Raw genomic sequence first — 21,660 nt, 5'->3', positions numbered from 1 at the left:
TTTCAGGTTTGTACAACATAAAATCAAAATCTGAAAATAGGAAATCATCAGAGAGGAAATTCTGATCATAAAACATGGATATCCTAACTCATTCATTTCTCCTGTAGCACACCAAAAATGTATCCTCACCAAGATTACAGCCTGCAGCACCTATTGTTTATACAAGATGAACAGAATCTAAAACATGAATGTCTTTACCCACAGTTAAATATTTGAGGTATGAATGTTTACCTTTTGAAAAAGTTTCTTTTTCTGCTATCTTTTTGTGGTGATTTTTTTTTTTGTCTAGCTCTGTTTTCCAATAGGTGATATATGCTCTTTATAGCTCACAGAAAATGGCTAATTAGAAACAGGAATTTTGGTAGCAGCCAACGTTACAAAGTGTAGTCACTTCTTTGTGTATACAGTACACCAGTACACTTCACTTAACAGTATCCCACAGATTGTATGGGACATTACAGGGTTAACCAAATAAAGACAAAGTATTGCTCTTCAGCATTTACATAAGCCTCTTTGTATATCTGACCATGATCTGTCTGGTACAGTCTATAGACTGCACAAATAGATTTTTTGTATTTATGATCTCCATAAATAAGATTATACAGAAGGATCACTGATAAACAGATACAGAATTGGAGCCAATGCACTGAACTCAGCATTTTTCCTGACAACAGTGAGAAGAAGGAGCAAGAAACAATACGGTGGCCAGCGACACAATAATTCATCTCTGTGCATCATCCTAATCCTTAAAAGCTGTATACTGGCCTCAAAACTGAAATATGAGTTGAATCTCTGTTTTGAAAAAATATTATTAGAATTAGCATTCAGTTTCTTTCTGCATCTTGCTAAATTCTTGTCCCGGAGCAACATCCTGTGGCAACGTGTTCCACAGTCTAATTGTAAGCTGCATGAACACGTACTCTCTTTAATCAGGAAAGGAGCACTTGTCTGGCTTGATAGACAAATACTGCTTGTATTGCCATTGCACTGATGTGCCATCACAGTGCACTGAGAAACCAACAAATACGCAGGGATGTGGCACAGCTCAGACCAGAAGGACACAGGCGCTGAATACTCTGTCCCTGCTTTGCATGCACATGAGCATATTCTTCAGTAAACTGTGCACATCCAATCTGCAAGGTCAATATAAAACAGCATAAGCACTTCCAAACACTTTTCTCTGCTTCATCTGTCTGCAATTGATGAAATATTCATTAGCATGCAATTCTCCATCTTAACCAACTAGATCTCTAACTCAGTATGTGTTGAAATTTTTTTTCTTTGCAAATCAAAACATCTCAGAGCTACTATGTAAATTTAAAAAAAAAGAAAAAGAAAGAGAAAACGCTAAGAAAGTCATTTTAATGATTAAAACATTCACTGCTGATGGCTTTTGTTGCCTAAGAAAGCAAACATATTGCTACTGGCCACAACACAGGCTAGAATCAATCAGTCTTAGCAGTTCATTTGCACAGCAAAGTAGAATCACAGAATCAATTAGCTTGGAAAAGACCTCCAAGGCCATCAAGTCCAACCTTTGATTGTATGCCACCTTGCCAACTAACCCATAACAGTAGGTGTCACATCCAACACTTCAACGGATGGTGATTCCGCCACCTCCCTGGACAGCCTGTTCCAGAGCTGAAGCACCCTTTCTGTGCAGAAAATCTTGACGTTCAACCTGAGCACAGGCTGGACACACACCTAAGCCCTAGTTCAGCTTGAGGCCATTTCTTCCAAGCACATCTACAGCTGGGGTCAGTACAGCTATGGCAGGACCAGGCTTCGGTAGCTGACCTGAGGAAAGGCATGTGATTCCACGTTACAGTAACAACTCAAATATTCAGTCGACTTCCTAAACGGTTTTTACTGCCACTATTGGTTGCTGCGGTTCAAATGCTATCCATACTGAAATAAAGTGGTTTAAAGTAGTCTCGAACTAGTTTATGCTACACTGTAACCACAATCTTGGCTGAAGCATGGACACCCACTTCATTAGCTATCTGAAACCATGCAAGATGGTGCAAATCCAAAGAATCCCTTTCTAAAGCCCCATGTATTTTTACTCAAATGATAGATTTGTCCCTGTGCACTGATTAATGTGAATTTCACATTGAAAATTCTGAGCTTCCTTTTTATTTTGCTAACTGATTTGCCAATAAAATTATAAAAGCATAACATGTTGAAAGCTGGAATTTTCTTCCTGAGCTGAAATCAAATATTTTGACATTTATTAGTTCCATAAAACATTGCTAAAAAAAATAAACATTTTAGAGTTCATAAGAAACATATGCTTTTCTGTTTATAAAAAAAATAGCTGTACTGGGACACTAAAAAAACATTCCTGGAGAATTGCATTCTTTAGGGGATTTACATTTTTTTAACCCTTTTCCTGATTACCAGGAGCTACACCACATTTCCAGAATCACAGCACCTCTGGAGTAGTGTGTCAATACCATTAACTGTGCTTCTCTACAGAGTTGAATTCCAGCATTATTCTGTGTTTACTTCAACTGATATGGCTGGGTTAGGTAGCTGAAGAGTGAAAGGAACTACTTTGAGTAGCTTAGCAACATGTGAGGGGGCCATACACCCTAAGAGATCTGTTATGCCTTGAATCAAAGATGTCCTATAACCTGTGGGATCAGTAAAGCTTCCCCATGATCTGCATTTTCTCAGGATTTTTCAGGTGCTTGGTGGCTTGCACGACAGCAGTCCCCATTCTCCTGTGAGTAGAAAACTGCAGCTCTTTACAAGAACGCCTTGAGGAAAGGGTAAAAATCTAACAATGTTTAGCAAACCTACAGGAATTTCAGCTGAAAAGGCTCACATATTAAATTTAAACCAGGACAGATAATTCATGCTAGGTACATCTGACTTTAAATCAAGGAAGCATGAAATTGTCCTCCTGTATTCTGTTTCCAGAGGGTTTTGCATCATGGTTCAGGGTAGACAGCCTCCTGAGTCATTGCAATATACAGATTCAAAGTTTGCATTAAAAAAAAGCATTGGAGTAAAATTTTGTATTTTGTCATTTGCAGAGTTCTCATTGTATTATTTAACTCTTCATTCCTGTTTTCAGAGGTCCAAGTCAGCACTATTTCAACAGAATAGAAGACACTCCTCAGTCTGACTCCCAGCAGTTTTCTGTCTCACTGACAGAGACTGGCAGTGACTCCAGTGTCCCATTAAAACCCTTATCACAAATGGTGCATTCAAAATCCTATTCATCTGTGTGGATTTTCAAGCATTCAATATGGAAAGTAGTCCACTGTAGCCTTTCCCTTGGGAAGCACTGATTCCCATGCCACTGCTCTGCCTTCCTGCCTCTGGTCAGGCTGTTTGAACATCAACTCGTACAAGTGCACAGTCCAGTTTCTGCCAAATTCTATATCAAATGCTGAAACCTTGCAATCCACCTCAATTCATAGAACCATTGAATTGTATGGGTTTTAAGGAACCTTTAAAGGTCACCTAGTCCAATCCCCCTGCAATGAGCAGGGACATCAACTAGATCAAGTTGCTCAGAGTCCCATATTACCTGACCTCAGATGTTTCCAGGAATCTGACATCTAGCCCCTCTTTGGGAAACCTATTCCAGCGTTTCACCGCATTCATTCTGAAAATATTTTTCCTTATATCTAGTCTCAATTTACCCTCTTTTAGTTTAAAACCATTACTCCTGTTCCTATTGCAATAGGCCCTTCAATGCAAAGTTTGGCCCCATTTTCTTATGAGCTCCCTCTAAGTACTGAAGGGCAAACAAGGCTTCCTTACCTTTAAGACATTCTGCTACATTGCAACACGTTGCAGGAATCAGGACAGCTACTCATGTTATGAAAAGAGTCAAGTCTCTATAAAGGTTTCAAACTCAGCTGTATTAGCAGGGTTAACTGAGAGTTATCTATTCCCTGAAATGCATTATTCTGTCCGGAGGAGGACATAATTACCACATTAAAAAACCCCAGGAATTTTCCTCCCACCTGCCCTACTCAAAAATTGCAACCAAAAAGAGCATTACCCTCTAGCTAATGTCTACTAAAAATATTTGTCTTCACTACACAAATCTTCCAGCAATTCAGATTTCCAGATTGATACACAGTACTACCCACCTCTCAAACTGAAAAGTCTTGTTTACTGAGACATGGCCAGGACGACTACACTTGACAAGGACAGTTTCCTAAGAGAAAAAAGTAGATTACCTGTAGTTAATATCACAGGCACACACACAAAACCAAATATTCTTCAATCTTAATGTATCAGATAATGTTGTATTGTGTTTTTGTAGGATTTAGTTGTGATAAATTATACCTGGATTTGTTCCACTTTCTCCGTTACTAATGGTTCTTCCCCTGTTGCTCCTCCCTCTTCCCCCTTGTAAATCTCACTGCCTACACCCGCTACTCCCTGAAAAAGTGTTCTGTCGTTCTCTCAACCCATCCCCAGTGTCCTGTCCATCACTCAGCAGCCCATCCCTTCTCTCTAGAAACTTCTACCAGGGGCGTCAAGTGACAGGTTTAGGCACCGGGGTCCCTCCCCTGAATTACCCCTAATGATTCTCCCAACTGTCTGTGTTCCCAATCTCCACATCCCCATATACTCCCACTGGTGTATGGGCACGCCCCGCCCCTGTATCCTCCCCAGTTTATAAACTGTTGCACAGGGCACCTCGTGTATTCTGTTGGCTGGATTTCTGTTGGCTGGACTCCCTGCATTGTGGATTTCCTCTGCTATATTCCCTCAATAAACCTGGACTGAACCCCCTCCTTCGTTTTACCTGTGCTGCTCAGTGTCTTGCCCGTGTAAGGCAAAAGTCTTAGCTGCCCTCCCAACCTCCCGAGCAATGGGAGAGTGTCTCCCGCTGTCCGCTGTGCCGGAGCAAGCTGGGTGACTCCAAGTGGACACTTGGAGGGCCACAGTGACAAGGTGACAACTTTAAGGACCAAGAAGTCCAAGGCCCTTCTCGAGCAGTCACCAATTCATGAGGCTTTAGAGCATGTATAATGCAGTGAACTTGCAAAACCATAAGAAAGGCTCTCAAAAGCTGTTACAAACATGGTTAGTAATTCGTGGAAATAAAATATGTATAAAATATATATGTATAAAATAAATGGCTGGTACACAGAGGGGGAGGGAGAGATTCTTCCCCAGGATGGCGAAACCTTGGCAGATGCCCAACTGATGAGATGAGAGGCATCACCACATTTACATGTGAAGAAAACCTCGCTGCACAGGAGATGGGCATTCACAGAAACATGCACCCAGTGACGCCCAAGCAATGATGGCCTGGATGAGATACCTACCTGAGATGACCAGAGCCATCAACACTTTCCACCTGAATGCCAGATTCTGGGAATCGGGGAAGTGTATTCTTCCATTCCCGGACGAAGGCTTTGTGCAGCCCGAGCCAAAGAGAGAAACCAACTTGAATATGAAGAACTTGGAAAGAAAGAAAGGGACTCTGCTGCGGGCAAAATAAACTGTATAAGAACTGCTGCCTCGGAGCAGCCAGTGTGGATGGGGAAGAACTGGTACTAGAGAGACCAATCTCACGTTCACCCGCATCACCTCCCGGGGGTGGTATGCTGTCCGACTGATTGGTGGCTGTCGGGACTATATTACGGTCACGAAATAAATTCTATTTTTAATTTTTTTATTGAAATTGGCTATTTTTAATTTTTCATTTATAACAATTTGGTGACCCCAACGTGATCTGGTAAGGATTGCAGGGTCCCCTCTCGAGGTCCAGGCGGCGCCCCGCTGAATTCAGCGGCCAGACAAGATTGGGATAGCTCATCAGAACCAATCAGATAAAATGAACTTTTTGGTAGCCAAAAAAGTAAGCCACAATCAAAAGGTGGGAACAGGCCCAGAGCTCTCGAGGACGGAGATAGTTCTCCGGAAGACGGCTATTTTTACTCGTAAAACCAACGTGCACGAAGAATCCACGCAGGAAAACGAACCGTAAGTATTGCGTGGTTGAGTGGGGAGTGACCCAGTCTGTATGAGACGTGATAAATATCACGAAGTGAGTGCGGACCCCAAGATCGCAGTTCCACTCTTCCGCGAGGAAAGTGGTCAGTCGCGGGGGAAGCGAGTGGAAAGCTCGTTTGGAACACACACACCAACCCAAAAAGCCCCGGGAAGCTGAAAGGGAGGGAAAAGGGGGTTGTTTGATCGATCGCTGGCTGGATCGGGAGGAATGATGGGACCTCGCTGGATCCAGGGAACAGGTAAGAGAGCTCACTAGTCTGTTGACTAAACATCTGCAGTTTGGTTCGCTACGTGATTAGTAGGTCAGCAAAAGCTTTTTTTCGGTATACCACTAAAAAGGAAAAAGGCAATTCTGCAATTAAATAGGCCTAAAGGAGGTAAGTAAGGAGTAAAACATGGGGTTGAAAAGGAGTAAAATCAAGGAAAAAAATCCTGATAAACCAGTGAGAAAGAGAAGGTTTGATCTCCCTGACATTTCAAGGTACAGTCCTCTGGGATGGATGTTAGAACACTGGGAAGACTGCCCTACTAGAAGGGTAAAATCTAAGAAAAAGGCAGTCTACTACTGTATGGAGAAGTGGGCTGATGTAGAAATCAGAAAACGTATTTTTGGCCCATTTTCAGGTCGTTTAATAAGGAAATATGTAGGGCATTAGGGGAGTTTGTGTTTGAGGAAGGATCTAATGAGGAGGAAATGGAATATGCTCGGATATGGGAGTACGCTAATGTCGAGTTGTTCCCCGTTAGAGCGTGTAAACAGCCAACGGGGTCGGTAAAGACTTGGGAACCTTTGGAGAATCTACCTCCCCCGTACCCAAACCTCAGATGTACGGACCTCTCCCCAAACCCGAGAACCCTGGACAGTGCCCGGTAACACCGCAGGCACCGCCGCCCGAAGTCCCACAGGAGCCAGCACCAGCGAACCCCTCCCCATCGGAACGGACCCTGTCCTTTCTACCTCCTCCCACGCAACCCGAGGAGAACACTGCACGGACACATCCATCAACAGGAAAGGAATCCGCACCCGCCAGCTGCACAAGATGTAAGACCCGGAAAGTACACGCAGACGACAGCGAAGACGAGGAGGGACAGCCAGGACTCTTTCCACTCAGAGAGGTCCCAGCTGCTCCAGGGGTCACTGGTTATGTAAACGTACCAATAAACTCAGGGCATGTGCAGGCATTCAAAAAGGAGATGGGGAAAATCATGGATGATCCTGTGGGGGTGGCAGAGCGACTAGATGAATTTTTGGGGAATAGCATTTATTTGTATGATGATATGTGTGCTATTATGAGATTGTTATTTAATGCTGAGGAGCGAGATATGATACCAGTGGCTGCAATAAAGGATTGGGAACACAGGAATCTGCACGGGGGACCGGGAAGGTTAAGTGGCCCAACCAAAGGCCATCCTGGAATGCCCAAATAGAGGAAGATAGACAAAAGATGATAGAACTAAGGAATATGGTTATCCAAGGTATCTGAGGGGCGGTACCAAAGGGGCAGAATTTGGGGAAAGCCTTGGGGGAATGCCAGGGGAGGAACGAGACTCCTACCTTAGCTAGAAAGGCTAAGGAGAGGTCTCCAAATGTGTTCGGGTACTGACCCTGCCTCCCCGGTAGGAGCCATATTATTAAAAACACAATTTGTGGCAAAATCATGAGAGGATATACGGAGAAAGTTAGAAAAATTAGAGGACTGGCAGGAAAAGCCATTGCAAGAGTTGTTGTGGGAGGCTCAAAAGGTATACAAGCGAAGGGAGGATGAGAAGCAAAAGGTTCAGGCTAAGGTCCTAGTAGCAGCAGTCCGAGAAGCCCAGAAACAAGAAAAAGATCCCACCGTGAGAGGAGCGGCACGTACTTGGAAACCTTCGGGAAAACCCACGCATCCTCTGAAGAAACCTGCACCCCGGCAGAGGGAGGCACCGGAGTGCTACTATGGCAGACAGAAGGGACACTTCCAAAGAGAGTGCAAGAAAAGAATGAAAGACAAGAAGATGCTCCAGGAGGACTAGAGGTGTCAAGGGCTTTTTAATTTGATGTATGTAACACCGAGAGAACCCTTGATAAAACTTAGGATTGGACCTCAGAAATAAGAAACAATGTTTTTAGTAGACTCAGGTGCAGAGAGAACTACTGTAAAACGTTTACCTCAAGGGTGTTCAAAGAGTGAAGATTCCATTATGGTAATCACAGCAAAAGGGGAACCCTTTAAGGTACGCGTGATAAAAAATGTAGAGGTGGAATCTGAGAATAAAATGTGCTTAGGGAATATGCTGCTGGTAGAAGAGGCCGATTATAATTTGTTAGGGAGAGACTTAATGGTAGGTTTAGGCATAAGCTTGATAGTGCAGGAATCACAGCTTGTGGTAAGTCTATATAAGCTGACCTCAGAAGATGAGGGAAAAATCAATCTCAAATTATGGCACACAGGAGGGGAGGCAGGGAAATTGGAAATGGAACCTATCCGTACAGAAATTGAAAAGCTGGAGGATCCTATTAGGGTAAAACAGTACCCATTACCCCTTGAGGGTCGGTGAGGGTTGAAACCCATAATAAACGATCTAATTCAGAAGGGGACCTTGGAACCTTGTATGTTGAGGCATAACACTCCCATTCTGGTGGTCCGGAAGCCGGACGGGAGCTATCGCCTTGTACAAGATCTTAGGGCAGTAAACCAAAAGACTAAAACTTTGTTCCCCATGGTCCCCAACCCATATACCCTATTGAATAATGTCTCACCAGAGGATATTTGGTACAGTGTGATTGATTTGAAAGATGCTTTCTGGACATGCCCTCTGGCAGAGAAAAGCCGAAATTATTTTGCTTTTCAATGGGAAGATCCGGAGACAAACCATAAACAGCAACTCCGGTGCACCTCCCTGCCCCAGGGATTTGTAGACTCACCTAACCTCGCCTGTTTGGTCAGGCCCTTGAACAACTTTTAAGTGAATTTGTCCCAATAAAAGGGACCAAGCTGCTGCAATATGTAGATGACCTACTGATTGCAGGACCTAATGAAGAAGGGGTAAGGATAACCACCTGTTATTTAACCCTGTTAAATTTTCTGGGAAATAGAGGTTTAAAGGTTTCAAAAACTAAACTCCAATTTACGGAACCAGAGGTAAAGTATCTAGGTTACTGGCTCGTAAAGGGGAAGAAAAAGCTAGATCCTGAGAGAATCGCAGGGATTATCTCCCTGCCCTCACCTCAATCAAAGTGGGAGGTGAGGCAGATTTTGGGACTTTTGGGCTTCTGTTGGCAATGGATTGAGGGATACAGTGAAAAAGTAAAATTTTTGTATGAAAAGTTAACTACAGAAAATCTTAAGTGGAATGAACAGGATGAGATGAGTTTTAGAAGACTAAAAGAATCTCTCATAGTAGCTCCGGTATTAAGTCTGCCAGATGTAGAAAGACCTTTCCAACTGTTTGTAGATGTAAGTAATCACACTGTGTATGGGGTGTTAACACAAAACTGGGCAGGATCAAGGAAACCGGTGGGTTATGCATCAAAGCTATTAGACTCTGTCAGCCTGCGTGGCCCACTTGCCTCCAGGCTATAGTGGCCACAGCGATGTTAGTAGAAGAAGCCAAGAAAGCAACTTTTGGGGCTCCTTTAGAGGTATAGTCCCCACATAGTGTCAGGAATATTTTACAACAGAAGGCAGAGAAGTGGCTCACAGACGCAAGGCTTCTGAAATACGAGGCTATTCTGATTCACTCTCATGATTTGGAATTGAAGACCACAACAGCCCAAAACCCGGCTCAGTTCTTATACGGGGAAGCCTCGGATGTACCCACCCACGATTGTGCTGAGATAGTCCACTTGCAAACAAAAATCAGACCTGATTTGGAGGAGGAAGAATTGGAAACAGGGGAAAAATGGTTCGTGGATGGATCAGCCCGGATTGTAGAGGGAAAACGAAAAACTGGACACGCTATCGTAGATGGGGTAACCGGGGAGACGGTAGAATCAGGTCCCCTAAATGCAGGATGGTTGGCTCAGGCGTGTGAACTGTACGCGGTGCTAAGAGCCCTGCTGAGGCTAAAAGGTAAGATCGGAACCATTTACACAGACTGAAAAAACGCTTTTGGGGTAGTTCACACATTTGGAAAAATTGGGGAGGAAAGGGGGCTGATCAGCACTAAGGGGAAGGGACTAGTGCATGAAGAATTGATAAAACAAATATTGGCAGCTATAAGAGAACCCGAAGCCATCGCTATAGTACATGTGAAAGGGCATCAAACGGGAACTCAGTTTAAAACAAGAGGTAACAATCTGGCAGACCAGGAGGCTAAACACGCAGCACTCCTACCGGTAAGTACCCCAGAGATTTGTGAGGAGGAAATACGGGAATTTCCCCCCCACCTCTCTGAAAAAGAAATTGAGGAATATAAAAAGATAGGGGGAAAGTTAGATGGAAACAAGTGGAAATTACCCAATGGGAGAGAATTAGTACCTAAGGAATACACACAGAAAATTTTGAAAAGGTTACATGCACAGACCCATTGGGGAACCCAGGCATTAGTGGATCAGTTCTAAGATTCCTTGGGTGTAAAGGAATATATGAATTAGCCAAGCAAGAGGTACAGGGGTGCATGATATGTCAGAGAATCAATCAGAACCGAGCAAAACAAACAGCAATGGGAAGCTGACCGGTGGCATATCGACCCTTTAAAAGGGTCCAGATCGACTTCACTGATCTGCCAAAGGTAGGAAGGTACCGATGTCTACTAGTCATAGTAGACAAACTAACACAGTGGGTAGAGGCATTTCCTAGCTCCCGGGCAACCGCACATGTGGTATCGAAAATATTGTTAGAAGAGATTGTGCCTAGATACGGACTGGTAAAATATATCGACTCAGATCAAGGCACCCATTTTATCTCTAGGGTAATAAGGCAAATGGCAGAAGCCTTGGGGATCTGCTGGGAATATCACACCCCTTGGCACCCACAAAGCTGTGGTCAAGTCAAGCAGATGAACCAAACACTTAAAGCACAGTTAACAAAATTAATATTAGAAACCAAGGTGTCCTGGATTAAATGCCTACCGCTAGCTCTACTAAATATCAGGACTCTGCCAAATTCAGAAACAGGGATATCACCTTTTGAGATGTTATATGGGATGCCCTATGAACACGGAATGCCAATAGGACACCCCAGAATTGAGGACGGGCAAATAAGACCTTATCTGGTAGCTATTAACAGGAACCTACAAGAACTAAGAAAACAAGGAATTGTAATGCAGGGGACCCCTATGGGTTTTTCCATTCATTCCGTCTGACCCAGAGACCACGTCCTTATAAAAACCTGGAAGGACGTACCGTTATCCCCTCATTGGGAAGGACCTTTTCTTGTTATTTCGACCACAGATACAGCTGAAAAGGGTTGGATGCATGCATCAAGAGTCAAATGAGTGGAATCTCAAAAGAACACACCCAAGTGGGAGGCCATCTCTCCTCCTGGAAATCTGAAGCTAACTCTGTGCAGACCACGCTAATGACCAAGATTGACCAGATAGAATGCCAAGAGCTGGATTGCCCTTGTCACCCATTTGTATCGTTTAGGTGTTATTATTGTAAAATAACGTGAGTGGCTCACTGTGAAAGGGGGGTGAGGCCCAGGGGTCTGTGGGAAGATTGTTTTAACCAAGAAGTGCGTGTGACTAACCTATTCTTGACACTCCTCACAGAACTGCGAGTGATTGAAGCAGACTCTATACCGTGGTTTAGGCTTTTTCAGAACGGATTAGGGGGAAAACTTCAATATCGGGCCCAAATTTTGTCGATCAAGTGCCAGAAAGGGAACAAAGTACCCTGCAGTGCCCAGCCAGTAAGACTCAACCTGTGGGGAGTTTTTAAGTGAAAGTACGCAGCTCGGGCCAGCTATGATCTCCAACATATTAATTCCTGCTGCCAAGAAGATCGTTCTCCCCACCGCTGGTGGCAACCCAGTGGGCAAGAGTGGGGGCAGAGGAATGACAGTCAGAGTAACCCTCATGAGCCTGAGTCTAGTCATGTGCCTCAGGACTAGCGCATATGCCGAAACCCAAACCGATTTGAATTGGTGGGACCCCAGCCGGATTTGTAAAATTTGCACCGAGGATGGTCAGGGTGAAGCGGAGGCTTCACCTAACCTCACCTCTAGAGACTGCACTAAAGGCACAGCATGCAGGTACTGTTGATTAAATAGCACTCAATATGGAGCTTGTCTGAAAGAGGGGGAAAAAGCCTGCATCTCGCAAGAGGTAGCGTCCAGAATGGGTAAGTCAATCCATATAAGAAAAAGGCGTGGTATTGAACCTGTTAAGATTCAAATATGCCATAAGTGCAATCATACTGTATGGTCTGGGGGAAGGATGGACTCAATTTTGTGGGTTATTATCAGGTGAATAAGTTATGGTATAACAATGAACAGCTGGGAACATGTACAGTGGGGGGAAAAACATATTGGGTGGGGGAGAATCTAAAATACGAGAATAAGATTCCTTTGGGAAATGAACTGATCATCATAGGTTTACTCGAAGATCACGATGATCGAGCTTGCCTCCAATATGATAAAACCTTTTGTTTTTCCCGGAATAAAGAAGGGGTGGACCCTGAAAGTAAAATTCAACAGGTCACCCAAGAATTAAAAAGGCAGGAATCTGAAATGAGAAAACGCAGGATCGAGCAGGAAAGATTAAAAACTTTAAGTGAACACTATGAACAACTGGAAAAACAATATAGTGAGTTTGGTCTGCCAGCATCAGACAAAAACTTATTCGTAGACCTCATGCAGGAAATCGCTACAGAGTTAGGTATAACAAATTGCTGGATATGTGGGGGGTTAAAATTGGCCGAAAAGTGGCCATTGAAAGGAGAAGGGTTAACCCCAGAACAGCTGTTAAAGTGGAATCATACCAAAATTTCCAGATTATTTCAATGACCCGAGGGAGGGATTTTGGGTCAGCGAGTAACTGGGACAATTTGTATAAGTAGGGAAGGAAGGGAATATACGGAAATCATAGGTTTCATTCCCTGCATTTCCAAGCTGGTCGTAAACTCAGATAACAAAAGCCAAAGGTGGCAACCAGAACCTCCCTCAGGGTATTGGAGTCAGAAGAAAGATAACCAATGCAAATGGAGTGAAAGGATAGGACTCTGCTGGAACAAGAAGGCTGGGGCTAACCCTTTCCAATCCCTAGGGGGGTTAAGAGACTTTTGGGATAGACCAAGGGAGGTAAAGAATTGGAAAGCACTGAACGGAATATAATGGATTTGTGGGAAAAAAGTATATAGTGAGTTGCCTTTGAAATGGAAGGGGTCATGCACCCTGGGGTTGATCAGGCCAGCTTTTTTCACCTTGCCTCGGTTGGAAAGCAGCTCGCTAGGGGCTCCCCTATATGAGACCCTGGACCATCAAAAGAGAGATGTAAGAAAAAAATTCCCAATTTTTGAAGGTAGCCAGAAATGGGGGGAAGAGGAATGGCCCGTGGAATGTATTATCGAATATTATGGGCCTGCTACCTGGGCTCAGGATGGTAGTTGGGGTTACCGTATCCCAATATATCTCCTGAACCGGTTAATCAGACTCCAGGCAGTGGTAGAAATCGTATCCAACCACACTGCAGATGCCCTGGCATTACTATCAAGGCAGCATTCCCAGATGAGGGCTTTTGTCTACCAGAATAGAATAGCATTGGATTACCTATTAGGGGAAGAAGGGGGAGTATGTGGCAAATTCAATGAGTCTGAATGCTACATTGAAATTGATGATTATGGGGAGACTATCCAAGGACCTGCAGCTGAAATAAAAAGAGTTTGTCCATGTGCCCATCCAGAAGTGGAACTCGATCCTAAATGCTTCCTGGTGGGACAACCTGTTTAATGGGGCATGGTGGAAGAAGTTAATCTTCTTTATTCTCTGTTCCATAGCAGGAGTCATCTTCCTACCCTGTCTGATCCCTTGCTTTATCTGACTGATACACTCAGTAGTACAAGGGACTAAATCACAGCCATGCCAATGGACTCAGAACTTGCAACAGGGAAAACTAACCCAGTGTCAAAAATTATGAAATTAGAGGAGGATACTCCACATAAATGGGCAGCTAACGCCCTAGCTCAGTTTGAGAAGCAAATTGAGCACAACAGGTCAGAACTCAGGGAATACCAGGAAATACCTCAGGACAATTAAAAGGCAAGTCACATGTATGTATATAGATTCACTAAAAAGATAAAAATAAAACACGTGGGTTAATTTTTAGAATAATCCACGAATTAATGTGTTGATAAAAGAGGGGAGGAAATTGTTAGAAATATGGTTAGTAATTCGTGGAAATAAAAGATGTATAAAATATATATGTATAAAATAAATGGCTGGTACACAGAGGGGGAGGGAGAGATTCTTCCCCAGGATGGCGAAACCTTGGCAGATGCCCAACTGATGAGATGAGAGGCATCACCACATTTACATGTGAAGAAAACCTCGCTGCACAGGAGATGGGCATTCACAGAAACATGCACCCAGTGACGCCCAAGCAATGATGGCCTGGATGAGATACCTACCTGAGATGACCAGAGCCATCAACACTTTCCACCTGAATGCCAGATTCTGGGAATCGGGGAAGTGTATTCTTCCATTCCCGGACGAAGGCTTTGTGCAGCCCGAGCCAAAGAAAGAAACCAACTTGAATATGAAGAACTTAGAAAGAAACAAAACACTATGCCGCGGGCAAAATAAACTGTATAAGAACTGCTGCCTCGGAGCAGCCAGTGTGGATGGGGAAGAACTGGTACTAGAGAGACCAATCTCACGTTCACCCGCATCACCTCCCGGGGGTGGTATGCTGTCCGACTGATTGGTGGCTGTCAGGACTGTATTACGGTCGCGAAATAAATTCTATTTTTAATTTTTTTATTGAAATTGGCTATTTTTAATTTTTCATTTATAACAAAAGCCATTCAGGTTATTAAATAACAACCAACACAAAAGATGCACTTAAGTTCAAGAGAAAGATCCAAACCCTTACCTGAACTGTTTATTGGACCTAGAAAGGGCACAGGCAAGTAAACGCAAGCTCCTCAACTGCCAATACAGGCAAAAAATCATTGCAAAAAAGAGTGTTTTTTTTATTGTTGGGCAAATTTTGACAGTGCCTTTTCAGATTGATTTCATAGATAGCTCTGCCTACAACTAAGCAAAAGATGCACATTTTATTAAATAACATGGTAGTCCACAACTAAGAAAATGAGCTGCACTACAACAATCTGTAGAATTCAGTGAATTTTTAGTGGAATGCGCTTTCCAGATGAGTTATACAGTAACTTTGTAAGTCTGACAAATATGTAAACAGCCCTTTAAACTATTACCAGAGTACAATTACAGCAGTCTGACATAGCTTAGCTAGCAAATTATGTGCTCTTCTGCTACTCATAGCAAATGCTGCTTAATTGCTGAGAAAAGCAAAGAAAAAGATGTGGGAGTTTACAACAAATTGGGTAGAAACTCTCCAGCACACTTCATCCAATTCAGAGATTTTCTAGCTTACTAACCTGTGGTTACATTACTGCATTTGATGGGAGTGCTGAAATGCCTAATGTGCCTCAGACAAGAGGGTTGGAGTGCTGAACTAGTGGCCTTCAAATAAGTATTGCCACAGACTGAAATTATAAAGAGCTGACCAAATAACAATCACATGTTGTTATTTTTATATGTTAGTATTAGCCTTTTCCAGTGTGCAGAAGGCTAATAAACATCAAATTTCTTCCTTTGAGCTTATGAGTATTTCTACCTGTCCTAGGATGATGTTATGATGATTGTATCCCCAATCGTTTGTTCTGTTTATACTGGATATTATGTTCTGTGCCTTCAAGACTGGCTCTGAAGAGCGAATGTTTTGTTTTGATTTGTTATCAGTCTGCTCCCCCATGGCTGGCGGGACACAGAGATGGGGCAGTACATAGTGCAGCTTTTGCTTTTTTGCTTTGCTCTTGCTCTTGCTTCTGCTGTGCTCCTGCTTTGCTTTTGCTTTTTGCTTCTGCTTGTTAGTTTAGCTAAGCAGTCCAAATCTTTCCCTGGACAGTTTTTCCTTTCTTTTTTTTTGGAACCACTCAAACCTGCTCCAGTCTGGGACCTGGGAAACACCAAGAGTTTGCATCTTGTGGCTGCAGCAGCTATCCCCAGTGCCAGAGGGACTGACAACTGAGCAACCACTCCCGGGAGAGATTTTCTGAATTTATCATCCTTTTCAGATCAGTGAAAGAGTGTTGTCATTCAGTATTGTTCATTTGTGTGCTGGGGATGTTTTGCCTGTTAAATAAACAGGTTCTTTCCACTTCTCTCCGAGGAATCCTTCCCGAACCGGTAGGGGGGAGGGGCAGTGTGGGTTTGTTTTCTGGGGGGGCCCCCTTTTGGAGGTTTTCTCCCAGATTTGCCCTAATCCAGGACACTACCTCTTTGGAGAATAGAAATGTATAATTATCAAACTAATGATGACAAAACACTTACTCTACAGAACGAGCTATGTTACCCACCCCAGTACTGGCAAATTTAGCCGAGTACAGATGTCAGTACAACATTGCAACTAAATGGTCTGACACAAAAATTCTAATAGAATCAGTAACCAACAGGCTCTGGGGGAAGGGAAAAGGAAAAAAATGCAAAATATATAGAATGACAGAATAAATTTCTGATTCAGATATCTAATATACTTGCAGACAAGCTTGCTCTAAGGTGAGAAATAAGAGGAAAAAAAACACTATTTGCATAACATAGAAACAAAAGAATTGACTGTTAACAGGCAGAAGTTTCATATGAGCATTTGTAATGACCACGTCCAGTCAGGCTTTGAATGTTTCTAAAGATGGAGATCCAAACACTCTCTGGGCAACCTGTGCCAATGTTTGACTACCCTCACAGCTTCTTCGGGTACTGACAATACCAGCACTGCTCAGTGTCCTAATCTGTGTGGAGTGGTTCAACCTGATGTGTGGTATGTACTCACTCTCCACAGTTATTGCACAATAAGCTTCAGAAGAAAGGCTCAGACAGTTGTTATGTTGAGGAGCTGAGCATACACAGGACAGCAAAAAAGACAACTTCAAAAACCTTCAAGTAACTCAAAAACTGAAATGCAATACTCTTCTGCTACACTTAGTAAAATCTTAAGCTTTTTTAGACTTAAAATCAGAATCATGTTTCTCTACACAAGATGAACAATATGTTAGAAAAGACCATGCATCTTAAGAATTATATGAATTTCTAAACAAAAAAACCCACTCAGAGACTAAATGCAAGTCATGTAGTCTCCATGAATCTGGTTCTCAAATGTGGCACTGCTTTCTAACATAATCATGGCAAATAACTGCCTGATTATGCTACACACAAAATATTTTCAGGAAAAAAAATTCTGGGGAGGCAGTCATGATTTAAAAAGCAAAACTAATAAACTCAGCGTCTCTACTGTTATGAATAGAAAGTTGTATTTTTTTTTAAGTTTCAGAGTTAAAAAAAAAAACAACAAGTCAAACCAGTCAGACTTCTTTGGGTGTGCTGCCAAAGAAAAAGTCCCTAATCGCCCGTTAATGGCCGGTGATTAACTATTGTTCCCCTGATGCTGGCCGCTTGCCAAAAAGACACCACGAGAAACCCTCCAGGGTAAAGAGAATGGGCAGTGACACCAGAGCCAACATGCAAATGAGAAATGCATTGCACCCTGGGTTTTTTTACAGTTTTACAGTTTTTACAAGAAGAACCCCTAAAATCACGAGCCAACAAGTGACTTAAGTAACGTCTAAGGATAGGAGCATAGTCCCGTACCTGCTTGAACCTTTTTGTTTCTCACCTTAACCTGAAAAGATACTGATTAAGAAGACATCCCGGAGTGTTAAACAAACAAGCTAAGGACTCTACGACTCTCCCGTGAGGACAGAGTCCCCAGCTCTGTCTGCAGACCAGTGGACAAAGCTGCATCATCCTCCTTCTTCGTGCCACGCCTGGGAGCAACGGCGGTGTGGGCACAACCCGTCGATTTCTCCCCACCTGAGCTGATTCTTCTTAATAAAGGCATTAAAAAGGAGAAAGATCTCCTGCCCATTTATTTCATCTACCACACACAGTCTTCCTTCACCTTAATTTAAAATTTCCTTTAAATCATTATCTGGGAAATGGTTAACTTGTTTCCAGAAATACAATCATTTACTGTGTTGCAACTAAAAGCTCAATACAAGTCAAGCTCCATATTTTAATCTGAAAATTGCACATTTATCTTAGCCACTAGCATAACATCTTCAGTTGCTAACAAAGTAAACAGGGAACAAACATTATTTTCCTTTACTTTTGTAAGATTAGTCTAAATCGACTGCTTTTTGTAAGAAGGATTCTTGCAACATTTTTTTTTCTTAAAGAAAGATAAATTCATATGAAGAAACTAACAAAGACTTCAGGTGTTTGATTAAAACTGGCAAGTATTTTAACTCAGTGAATGTCCAGGCAAACCAATAAAACACTTGGAGTCTATGTTGTGTTTTTCAAAACCAGGAAGTTAGCATTTTACAAATTTCATTTCTCAATCCCGTGCTTATATTTATATTCCTGAAATATTTAATAAGATTATCATACTGAAGGTCACTCTTTCATACAAACTAAAACTCATAAATTGGCATAAGTAAGCCAATACTGCCTTGCCTGTAAACATATCAATACTGTAATACATCATATATCTATATGAAATAATCCAAAACCTAAATATTCCTAAATATGCCTAATTTCATCCTTATGCAATAAAATTTAACAGGTCAGAAATGGCTGCAGTATTTTATAGTACAATAAATGTGTCAGGATATCCAGAATACTATGTCTACCATTACAGGTCCCTGGTTTTTATCTCCTGATATATTTACTTTCTTCATCTCTTTATGAGTTCCATTAGTTACCTAATTGCAGACATATAGATATAGATACAGATATATATATATATATAATTATCCGTATTATACAAGTGAGATCTGCCTAATGAAAGTATAATTTGGGAGATTTAAATGCATAACATACTGTAGGTCACTTCAGCAATATATCAAGCACTACACTATAACAGAGAATTTGGCTCATCACCATGTAAGTAGCCAAAAGAACTACGGCAGTTATGAAAATTAAAACCCAAGTTAATACACTGACCTTAGCTCACACTACTATGCCTTTTTAAATTTTATATCTTGGTAATGGCCTCAGTTAATCCTGGAATGCCATTTGGATTTGCAACCTCAATGACCATTCTTCCTCTAATTAATCTAAGCCAGGATACTTTAACATGCTTGACTGCAGCACCACATAGGCTGATGTGGTTCACAAGGTATCAGATTTCTGTCCCAATGCATTAGCTGTGTTGCAATAGTGAAATATGAAAAAACCTGACGTAATTTTAGAAACAGCTACAGCACATACAAGTGGCTCAAAGGGACTGACAACAGGAAGTTAGCAGCAGTTTGACTGTTGCAAACATTCAACCTCCGGTTAAAGGATGGCTGCCCCAGCAGAAGCTCCAAGCTATTATCACTACAAAGAGTCAGGATGAAAATAGCACAAACCACCTGCCATTGCACCCACGAGTAATCAAATCTGAGCACCACCTGGCCTTGTTGTTTTGGTTTTTTTGAAACTCATGATTCTCATGCCCCTTTTGTTTCTTGTCGTATCTGTGAATGTACTGTTGAATTCCACAATAAAATACTCACATCATCAGCTGCATATGCCACTTTTTCTGAAAAGTTTATTTGCCTGTAAAGGAAGAAAAAATGGGAAGAACAGGTACCTTTCAAACCATAAGTGTTCCACTTAGCTGAGAAAAAACGATGTTTAAAGTGTCTGTGAACTACACACTGTCTGAAGAGTACCTTTCAGAATTGCCAGTATTATTGCACCCTATGTACATACTAACATCACAGCTAATTTTGAGTAAAGATCAAATTAAAGTGAAGGCAAGCAAAATTTAAGTGCAATCAAGCAAAATTTTCTGCTTTAGAAAAGACATTTAGAACAAACCAAATTAAGATGAATGCACATGGCAATCAATTCTATTATTTTGTGATTGTTTCATGAGTTTGCAACAAGAGGCTTTCACTTTAGAAAATTAAAGTGAAAAACACCCTCTTTTCAGGTATTTGTCCTTGATCTTGAATCCATGATTAGTCCAAACACTGACTGGGATTACTAAGGTGTATAAGTCTATTTATGTGTGCAAGGTTTTGGAAAATCGGTCCATAGTTTTACAGATAAGTGTTATTTAAATTACTTTTTGATACATTTAGAAATTTACCCATGAAAGTTATTTGTTTGGCCCAGTCCATCCTGTTTTACACTGCAAGTCAGCACCTGATTGCACTATTTCATACTGCACCAAAAAAAAGTGAGTGGGTTCCTTCCCAGGTGTACCAAGCATAGGCTAATGCAAGTTTCAACTTCAGGCTTCTTGAAATATCTTGCCTGTTATTTTTGACTTTGCTTTAATTAAAACAATATTTTTTAAACTTTGTCAAAAATTAATAAACTTTAAAACATTGAATGTACTCTTTTAGAAATACCAGGCAGTGAAAGTAAAAGAAGCCCCAAATCAGCTATTTACTGATAAAGCAAATTATGTTACTGGTTTCTAGCCACCCACCTAGTTTTCCCCTTCTTGCTTTCTTTCTTTGAATACACTTCAATCCCTATTTTCTTTCATGTTAGTCATCTATGGAGAATTCAGCCTGTTAAGCAGATACTTGCATCTAGTCCCTCTTTTCCTTTTGGATCTTGCAATGTTTTGACGCATCAGTTACAGTAAATGTTTTATAAATTAGGAATGCAGAGCCCAATTAGACTGAAGTAGAATTACCAATGTTTGTGGTGACAGCCAATGTATTCTACAGCATTACAAAACAATTGTAACACTGAGTGTGTGTCTCTACCCACGACTTTTGGCAGCTCTCACATTACTGCATCCCAGAATTTGTATAGGATAGTGAATACACTCTAAACTGATTGCAGCTGTGTTACTTTTGCCAAGCCAAGGATAATCCTGCCTTGGCAGAACAACTATGGTTTTCTATTAAGTTGGACTTTTAGGCAGGGGGATAAGATTGGCTAGAGCCAATTTAGCAGGAGAAAGAAAACAACAATTAGTTTTTATGACACCATCATTGTCTCCCCACACACATAAAACCAGAAAAATCAAGGACACAGTTGTTCTGATATAAACATAACTATTGAGTCAGATAGGCTCTAACACAATCAAAACAGTTTACCTGTCTTGTGAAGGTCCAGCACCATCATCAAAAGGTAGCAATGGTCGAATCCTGCAGTGGACTCTGATATTTCCTCTCAGTTCCTGGGATAAGAATATTAAGCTGTATTTAACACAAGTTACTGGAGAGGATAAATACACTGAAATTTGTCGAACAGATATGAGCATGTGTAAGAAAGCCAGTGTTTACCACATCACAGACCTAGACTCTGTGGGGAAAAAATAGAATCAATATAATTTGTCATAGTAAGGTAGGACAAAGTACTTGAGGAAGTATGAGCTCTTTAGAGCATTGGAATTGTATAGCCTTCTCTAGGTCACATGGACAAAAATAAAAACCTCTGAGCCATTTTCCCCTTCCCTTCCTTTTTCTCCTTCCTCCTTACATGAACTTTTTCAGATACT

General features: G+C 41.8%; 1 protein-coding gene across 4 annotated transcripts in view; it reads right to left on the bottom strand.

Moving 5' to 3' along the window:
• KIF25 (kinesin family member 25) overlaps positions 1-21,660 on the bottom strand; it is a 51,937-nt gene that overhangs the window by 18,150 nt on the left and 12,127 nt on the right. For 3 of the 4 annotated variants that reach the window (XM_039707188.1, XM_039707192.1, XM_039707190.1), the window contains 4 exons: positions 21,257-21,339; positions 19,709-19,751; positions 4,113-4,180; positions 1,705-1,797 (listed from right to left, as the gene is read on the bottom strand). In XM_039707188.1, coding sequence (XP_039563122.1) covers positions 1,705-1,797; positions 4,113-4,180; positions 19,709-19,751; positions 21,257-21,339 — 287 coding nt within the window. The remainder of the gene's footprint in view (positions 1-1,704; positions 1,798-4,112; positions 4,181-19,708; positions 19,752-21,256; positions 21,340-21,660) is intronic. The other variant, XM_039707189.1, reaches the window with a different exon arrangement.

Source organism: Passer montanus, unplaced genomic scaffold (genome assembly GCF_014805655.1).
Source record: "Passer montanus isolate IOZ18808 unplaced genomic scaffold, ASM1480565v1 scaffold2, whole genome shotgun sequence".
Lineage (NCBI taxonomy): Eukaryota > Metazoa > Chordata > Aves > Passeriformes > Passeridae > Passer > Passer montanus.
The sequence above is the reverse complement of the archived record's forward strand: the minus strand, read 5'-3'. Positions and strand labels throughout refer to the sequence as shown.